The sequence below is a fragment of the Harpegnathos saltator genome, unplaced genomic scaffold (genome assembly GCF_003227715.2).
Source record: "Harpegnathos saltator strain DR-91 unplaced genomic scaffold, Hsal_v8.6 scaffold135, whole genome shotgun sequence".
Taxonomy (NCBI): domain Eukaryota; kingdom Metazoa; phylum Arthropoda; class Insecta; order Hymenoptera; family Formicidae; genus Harpegnathos; species Harpegnathos saltator.
Window position 1 is genome coordinate 416720 of NW_020229912.1, and position 9001 is coordinate 425720.

The 9001-nt window shown below is 40.8% G+C and overlaps 2 protein-coding genes across 10 annotated transcripts in view; one reads left to right on the forward strand and one right to left on the reverse strand.

Annotated features, from left to right (window-relative positions):
• The window catches only part of LOC105192582 (uncharacterized), a 43444-nt gene extending 40537 nt beyond the window's left edge, over nt 1-2907 (reverse strand). For 6 of the 9 annotated variants that reach the window (XM_025308041.1, XM_025308044.1, XM_025308042.1 and 3 more), the window contains exon 1: nt 2708-2907. The gene's annotated coding sequence lies outside the window, so the exon portion shown is untranslated. The remainder of the gene's footprint in view (nt 1-2707) is intronic. The other 3 variants (XM_025308047.1, XM_025308046.1, XM_025308045.1) reach the window with 1 other exon arrangement.
• A 3813-nt stretch (nt 2908-6720) lies between these two features.
• On the forward strand, nt 6721-8447 carry LOC105192580 (uncharacterized). Its single transcript, XM_011156808.3, has 4 exons — nt 6721-6991; nt 7587-7719; nt 7924-7979; nt 8201-8447. The coding sequence occupies exons 1-4, from the start codon at nt 6914-6916 to the stop codon at nt 8330-8332; spliced, it is 399 nt and encodes a 132-aa protein (XP_011155110.1). The 5' UTR covers nt 6721-6913; the 3' UTR covers nt 8333-8447.
• Nucleotides 8448-9001: the final 554 nt, after the last annotated feature.

Sequence of the window (9001 nt, forward strand, 5' to 3'; positions counted from 1 at the left end):
TAGCGTAAGGCTAGAGCAATGAGGACATTCGAAGCTTGACCAATTAATTTTTCTGCTATGAGGCCTCGTATCTTGCATCTAATGCTTGTACTTGCAATTTTACCAAAAAAAACAGCTTTATTACTTATTGAGTTATACGGTTGGTATTTCATGTCAATATCAATCCATAAAATATTTCAATCATAGATCTGTTATTATTGAGAATCTTTTGATGCCTATCGGCCAAAAGAGGCTGCAGAGGTGCGTAATAAGGATTACAGGAAAACTCGTGAACAGCATACAAGAAAATCAAATCGTGAAGTGACGAATGAAGATATCTTACAGTACTTGCTTGTGACTTCAGATCGTTACATTGTTGCGGCGAAAGTCATTTAAATCTAAAAAAAAACTTCCTTCCCTGAAGCCACTGATTTGTTAGTATCTTCAAGAGATAGTGACATTCCCATAGAATTCGATATTGATAGTGACTTAGGGGATTATTTTGATTTATGCAAGATATATAATATACTAATAATAATTATATAACAAAATAATAATAATAAAAACATAATAACAAAAAATAATAAAAAACACATAAAAAACAATAAAACTAGCAAAAAATAAAAAATAAATAAATGATAAAAATTACAAAAAAATAAAATAATGAAAATATACAAAAACAAAATAACAATAAAAATACAATAAAAAGTTGCAAATTGAGAGAGAATGCGTGGATTTATTACGTTTAGAGGTATATATCCTACTATCGCTATTCATTTGTCATTTTTGATTGAAGTCTAGTTGAGTTTCGTTCATACAAAATTTTGTTTTTTCGAAAAGGAGCAAAAAGGTGCAAACAAATGAACCTTAATTACGTTAAGGGAAGGTTCCTGTATATTCTCCAAAAAGAAATTTCTCAAGATCTTTCAAAACTTCTTTTATACATCTTCGAGAATTTTACATTCTCGTGCTTCAAAGATGCTTTTAAAATGCATCAAGCTTTTTATTTGACAAGAACAAATTTTGAATCTTAATAATTGATCTAGTAGCTCTAACTAAGAACAAAAGCAGTAGAAAAGTGTCACTGCAAACAATATTAACGTTTACATGCGGCATTACTTTAAACAGATACCTTAAATATCATTCAATTCTCTATAAATATTATGTTCTATACATATTTGATGTTCGTATCAATAACAAATTTGTTTCAACTTTTTACTTCATATTCAGTTTAATAAACCTTTGAACGATAATTAGAGTCACTTTCAGAGTCTTTATAGCCAAAAAAATTTCAGTCTGTGTTCGGGTTTTCTATCGAATCGACCTACTGTGCGACAGGACGCGGGGGAGAGAGTTGAAAGGCCGATCGAACCTCTCTCGAGCGAGAGAGATTCAAACTCATGGAAGCATAATCGAGTCGCTCCGCTGCGACATACGGAATCCGACGACGCGGTTGCGCATGCACCGGGAGGCGATCGGCGCTCGACCAATCGTATCCGAGCGATGAGTCCCGAACGCGATTCTCGACTGCCTCACGACGTCAAAACAGACGCGTTGGGCCTACTAATTTCGGTCTCGAAGCAGCTTGCGTTTCTGGTTTCCCTTCGCATGAAAAACGAACCGGTATATGAGCTATCATATTGAAGGGAGAAAAAAACGACGTTCCCAAAGCTGCAGACTCAGTCTGAACGAGCAGACCTCGCTCACCCGCAGAGTTCCGCAACGCGTCCTTGTACGATGGGGGAGGATTGACTTTTTTAGCGATTTTCAGAGGACGAGTTTGCCTATCGCGACCAGCGGGCGCTCTATGAAGTTCGTCGACGCGTGAAAGTGTTCGCGAGAGCTTTCTTCCGTCGACCGTACGTACGTAAAGACGGACGGACGGACGGACGGCGATGACGCGTGCGTCCCGTGTCCCTCGTCGCGCCGCAATACCACGTCGGGTTGATTCCCGACGATCAATCGCGCGCGGGAGGCAGACCCGACGGACGCGATCGAGCGACGTGGATGAGGCGAGGAGAGAAACGTTCTGCTCTCTGCCGAGGACAGAGTCGCGACGTCGCCTACGATATCGTCGTTCCGGAGCCGGTTCCGAAGCATGATACGCAGACAGGCAGACGCGCGTTACGCGCGTCTTCGGGGGAAGGAAAGCACCTCGGACTTAGGACGACGACATGCACCCTCTTTCTCTGCTCGCAGCCGAGTGCGGCTGGCATGACGTATCGCGGTATCGGGGCGGCAGGCGGGCGGATCGATCCAACTCGCGTGCGTCTCGTCTCGGTACCGTCGCGAAGAACCCGAGGAGAGCGATCCTGGAACACGACGTCCATAACACCGCACCGTCATCGGCATTACCCTTATGGTGGGTTTATGGTCGTTCGTCTGTCTGTCCGTCGATGACGTCATCGTCGTAGTAATCGTCGTGGTCATCGTCATCGTCTTTGTCGTTACCCTCGATCGTGCTCCGCCTTCTCTCCACCTCCTCTTCCGCCACCTCCGCCGCCGCCGCCGCCAACGTCACCGCCGCTGCGTTCCCCTTAATTAATTCTCCACTCTTTGGTCACATCCGCGCGTCTCTCTTGCCCGAGTCACTCTCTCCTTCTCTCTCTCTCTCTCTCTCGCGCTCTCTCTCTCTCGCTCTCTCTCCCTCACTCTCTCACTCTCTCTCTCTCTCTCTCTCTCGCTCTCTCTCTCGCTCTCTTGAGATCGCCGTCGCTCTGGTAATTACCTTTTTGCGTCGCGTTCAAGGCATGCACTGGTCACTGTGTTAAGGCACGGGGGTGCACTGTGTTCCAATCCTCGGCTCGGCAAACTAACCGCGATAATCCGGAATCGCGAACGCGAATCACACCAGGATCGTACCGAGGGTGGCCGGGCACTGAACAGCCAGATGGCGCTTACGACCGCGCGCCACCCCTACTGTCCGTGCAAACCACCACCGCAACCATCCCCTACCAGCGCGCTGCTACCACCGTCGACTGCTGCTCTAACCTGCTGCCCTCTTCCGCCACCTTCTTCTCATCTACCCCTCCCGCCCCCCGCCCCGCGGCCGCTTGGCCGATACAGCGTCCTCGAGAAGGGCGCTCGACATCGTCCCCGATTCTCAGCCGGCCTTGGGCGCCGCCGGCAGGATTTTTCGCGGGGCATCACGTGTGCGCAACTTCTCCTCCCCGGCGGCCTGCATCATCCCGGGCCCTACTCCGCAGGGCCCAGGCTGCGACTCGCGAACGCGGCCGCGGGGATGTTCGCGCTCGATATCGAGTGCGGGGCGCTACGCTTGTCGAGTGTCGAATAACGATCGAGTTGCCGAGCACGCCGCCTCGTCGGCTCCACGCACACGTACTGTTTGAACTAGCCCGTCATAATACGGCCGCCTCCTTCGACGGATTCGTCGTAATTCGCGGCGATTCGACTCGCGATGCGAGGTCGTCGCTGAAACGCGCGATCCGCGACGCGACGTGCGTTATCGCACGATGAACTCGGCCTCGCAGACGTCGCGAGATAACGCGCGCGTTCTCGAGCGCGAAGGGAACGAGGAGAGAGATGCCCAGCGTGTAACCCACATAGTAGAATTTACGCAAATCCAATATTAGAACATTATCGACGTTTCCACGCGCGCGCACACACACACACACACACACGCACACAGGCGCGCGCGCTCACAGTGTGTGTCTGATAGTGCCGCGCGCGATGTCTATTTGGGGAAATAATTATTGTCAATAAAATTATTGGGCGACGGTAATCGAATAGCGCGCGATAGCCCGAGGCACCGCGATGATGCGCTGATTTCACTCCGTCGCTATGCCGTTGAGAGAATTATGGAGCACGTTAATGCCATAATAAAATTTGCACCACGCGCGCAAGTAACCGAGCGCACGACCCGTGCCCGCTTTTCGCATTGCTCCTCAAGCTCTTCCGCGTACTTTTGCATGCGCGCGTACATGTGTGCGTGCGTATGCGTGTGTACACACGTGCACACGTGCACGGTATCGATCAGAGATATTTTCTGTGTACAATGACACACGCAACACACGTCTCCCCCCGTGGGCATTAATAGCGCCCGCTGATTGAGAAGATTCCGGAGGAAATGCACAGGCGAGCGTGTATCGCCGTTGCCGTCGCGTCTCCACACGGCGCAAAGTTCGGGCAAAGATTTCGGAGACGTCTAAGAAGCGTCCTTTATTTATCTTTTGAGACTCCTCTCAAGGATCGGTTTTTCAATAATGCTTTAAACTCAGATCGTAGTTTAAACTCTGTTCAAAAGCACTAGGCTGTTTTCCCACTGTTTTATTCTGATAGATCAGAATAAAATGTAGTTTAAAGTAGTTTAAATAGTTTAACTAAACTGCGATCGATGACCGTTTATTAAACGTCGTTTAATGGATTAATAAACGTTGCTACAATATAGTGTTTCCATTATTGTATTTAAAATCATATTGTTAAATATTTATAAAAAAGATCAAATATTTGTTACGATGTTTGATGAAGAATATTGTGAAAAGAGTAGTGAAAATGAGGATATTTTAGGACATATAAAACATATCAACATGAGAAAAAATCATGTTGTAAGGCGAAGATCAAATCATTTTGAAATTTGAGATGAAAAAGTATTTCTTCAAAGATTTCGCTTATCCAAAACTACAGTTCATATGTTAATAGAAAAAATTCAAGACTATCCAATTACCAACTGAAAGGTATTGATGTATGTCTCATAAATTAAATGACATATATAGAATATTTTTCAATTATATTGATTTTAACTAATTAACTAATTAACTAATTAACCAGTTGCAAAATATGATGTTTACTAATAATGAATATTATATAAATAATATAAAATTTATTTATATTGTATTTTTTTTTATTTTTTCCAGAAATTAGGCTCTTTCAGTGCGTATGAAATGATATTATTAACATTAAGATCTTTTTAAGCGCTAGTGGATCTTTTTTGATAAACGTAGATGATTTTATTGATGTTCATAAAAGTACAAGTAAAATAATTAATAAAGTCTCATGGGCAATTGCTCAACTTAGATCTGCGTGTGTAAAATTTCTAATTACAGAAGAAGATACTCGAAGACTTTGTGAAAAGTTTTACGATATTGCAAGATTTCCACGTTGTGCGAGTGCCCTAGACTGCATTCATATTAGAATTAAATCTCCACGTGTCTAAAAGTGACCCGCACAGCGATGACTTTTCGTTGCCAACTTAAGAATAACAAAGGTTTATCCTAAACTGTCTTTCAAGCGCATGCTTGAAAAACACACAAGATGTAAAACTAGGTTTATGGATCAAGGAAGGATTAGATAATCTTTAGTTTAAACCACGATTGAAAAACCGGCCCCGAGAGCCGTCTATTAGGAGCCTGCGCTGTCCGTATGTATTTTCGCGATGTCGCAGTTTGCTGCTTCGTACACTCTTTTGCGCGTTTGACTTACATCTACCGGTTCATTTATACATGTTCATATGTCGCTACAACTCTGTTTGCATGTCTGTGGGCGATTTGATTTTACACGCGACAACTTGTAGTCGTGCGCAACGAAGAGGGCTTCACGCCGGGAAAAAATGTTCGAAGCGCACTCCGACGCGCGACTTACCTTCGATGTTCGCTCGTAACGAGCGAGACGTAACAGTGAAAATAACACCGCGGTTTCTACGCGCGCGGTGTGTGCATTTCCAAAATAAATAAATTAGTAACTCGAATGCTAGACTCGCGGCAAAAATCGATAATTGCCCGCGAGATAACATTCGCAAAATTGCACTCGTAAATGACGTTTCCTCTGTAACGCATTTAGCGAATAATGCAATTCTCCCTATGGTACGCTCGTAATTATAACCTACAACCATGACAAATGAAATAAACTCAACTAAACAGGAAAAAATAAAAGAGAGGATAATAATGCGTGTAATGAACTTCCGCTTTACGCCAGAAACTCATCGCTCGTTTCAACGTGAAGATTAAAAGACACGAACGGTTTGACATATATCAGGATTGATTATTTATTCGCGTTTTCAATTATGTTCTAAAATTAAGTATGATCGTGTCTGACTTCCTCGATATCATGAAGTTCGATATGAAGCAAAGTAATTATCGTCCATTTTAGAAAAAGAGCGAGATATATGTATTGAACGTAACGATTTTCTTCTTCGATTTCATTCGTCTGCGCTATCTTGCGCGTGTGTTATAGTTTTACCGAAAAAAATATAACACAAGCGCGCAACAAATTGTATGTTAAAAAGGAAATTACTTAACGAGATCTCCGCAAGCCTGAATTATGTACCACGAAACAAGATAGTGCCATCAGCCATATTGACCAAACAATTTGTGACTTTAGGAGTAGTCTCAAACTTGTGATCCCATCGGCCGGCTAAACTGGAAAGGATATTGAACTCGCTGGTTCCTGCGTATAGACGTGGCGCATTGCAAGAAGCGCCACGGTGATGATTTCCAATCTTAAAGCAAAAGCAAAAGGTTGATTGGTTACCTTCTTATATTTCGCTGCACAATAATGGAGGTTTTACATCACCTTTAGGGTGCGATATGCAATGGCCGACGTCCAATAGCAGAGTTCGTTTGCTGGAGACAAAAATAGTGCCAGCAGAAACCGACTCTCCTATTGGATATCGAATCGTCGCAAGTCGGGTGTCGCAGCAGTGAGAATTCTCATGAATGTTCTGCATCCTGCCTGCAGAGGCCACTAGCACAGCTGTCGGATCATATATATATATTATATATCAATCATATATGCACATGCGCACGGGATTTCCGTTGGAGAAGAAAGTCCAAGTACTCACGTATTCTCTACCTGAAAGCTGAAACTCAAAGCAACACGAGGAAGCGCACACGCGTTGTGTCGAGCCAAATTTTCTGAAATATTGCACGCTGACAGTTCTTGTAAATTTTCGATACATTAAAGTATCAAATAGATTATCATGATGCAACTAACAATCCGTGGGCAGGAAACGACTGTTATCGAGTGCCAGGGCGACGAGAAAATAGAACACTTGAAGGTATTGTGATCTTTTGTAGTTTGTGGTATTATCTTGATATTCATTTATTCCATAGTTATATTGCACTTGAGCGACAATTTTCAAGCGTAAAGCATTAAAATGATAATTTAGCATTTGCGCTTATGTATAACGTTAGAACGAGCACTAATGCGAGAATAATATGTAAATTTATCCATGAACGAAAGTAATGAAACTTTTGTTTTCTGAAAAGTTTCCTACATAAATAATTTTAATGATATTTTTATGATATATACATAACATGATATTATGTTTAACTTTTTCGCTACGGCGGCTTTGCTCGCGAATGTGCTACCACGGTATACGGGCTAACCCCAACGTGGACATACTTAAATTATACAGTGAGGAGAATCTAACTTTTAACGCCTAGTGGCGTTAGATGTAATTATAATGTAAATTATTAATTCTTCATTCAACAGATACACATCCTATAATAGATAGCGTCAGATGTTGGGTGACTATAGTCACCATTAATATATCGCGAACATTAAACATTGGGTGACTATAGTCACCATTAGTAGCGAAAAGGTTAAATAAATAGAAAAATGTGTAATTTGTGATATTTATATCTTTGTAGGAAAGAATTGCTTGCCTTCAAGGTTTGCAAGATGAATTTCACTTGTATTGCAATGGGGCTTTGTTGTTGAATGAAACTTGTATCAGTGAACTTCCATCAAATACTCTTGAATTGACCGTACCATTGTTAGGAGGTAAACTAATATATACTATTAATGTCAGTAAGATAAACTATTATGCCATTAAAATAAAATTTAATAGACTTGTGTAACTGTATATGACTGCCAATGTATATAATTGCCACAATTTGGATTTGTAAAATCTTTTTACTATCAAGTCACTTGTAAGATATAAAGAAAAAATTAAAGTGTTTACAACAATCCATTTGCTTTGTTTAGGAAAAGTCCATGGTTCTCTGGCAAGAGCTGGCAAAGTAAAGGCACAAACACCAAAGGTAAAAATCATTCAATCAAGTGTATCTTTTAATTTTATTGTTATATATGCAACTAGAACTACATAATTGGTTTTATAATTTATATATCTGTGCAATGACAAAACAAAGAAATATTTGCATGTTATATTTCTAATATCTTATAGATTTATATGTTAGTTGCATTTATAATATAATTGTAATATATTAGTGTTTACTATTTAGATCAATATATATGTTATCAGGTTGAAAAGCAAGAGAAAAGTAAGAAAAAAACTGGTCGTGCCAAACGGCGCATCCAATATAACCGTAGGTTTGTCAATGTTGTACAAACCTTTGGCCGCCGACGTGGACCTAATGCAAATACAACTTCTTAAGAAACGTATATTGTACTGTACTATTGATTGTTTAGATATTTATCAATAATTTTGTTAAAGTAAAATATGTATGCTTTTAATAAAATAAAATCATAATTTTGAAGTTTTTATATGATACTTTTGTATCGTTGGTAATTTATATCACGATGGTAATCGAAATATAGTATGATATAAATGTTTGTATTATCTTGAGCATAGCCAGCATTGAAATATAACCATATTGGAAGAAGCACTGCCCTACTCTCTCCATGATACGGAATGGTCAGAGAGAGAGAGAGAGAGAGATGGTTAAGCTAGAGACCGTGTTGTCTCTTTTTAACGTCAACTACCGTGGCTAAACACATCGGTCTCGACCTGTACATGTATGTGTATAGTACGTGTGACGAATATCAAATGAGCCAATGGACTCAGATTTATAATTTGGATTTATATACATAACATTATCTTAAATAATTGTAAGATAATGTTAAACACAATAAGGTTAAGTATTATTAATTAATAATTTAACATACTATTTCAGCATAGAATTAAGATAATATTAAAATAGTTTTAAATATAAATTAGGATAATAAATATTGACTAGTGTTATTTATTTTAGATTTAATCATTTATTGGGAATTGAAAATTCAACATAATTTCCAGTCTCAACATTGTGAATAATCCTACTTC

What these genes read in the sequence shown, in the direction of transcription:
- LOC105192580 (XM_011156808.3), top strand. Translation starts at nt 6,914, where the DNA reads ATGATGCAACTAACAATCCGTGGGCAGGAAACGACTGTTATCGAGTGC. An exon ending in AGAAAATAGAACACTTGAAG is followed by an intron (nt 6,992 to 7,586) that starts GTATTGTGATCT and finishes ATATCTTTGTAG; the next exon opens with GAAAGAATTGCTTGCCTTCA. An exon ending in GACCGTACCATTGTTAGGAG is followed by an intron (nt 7,720 to 7,923) that starts GTAAACTAATAT and finishes TGCTTTGTTTAG; the next exon opens with GAAAAGTCCATGGTTCTCTG.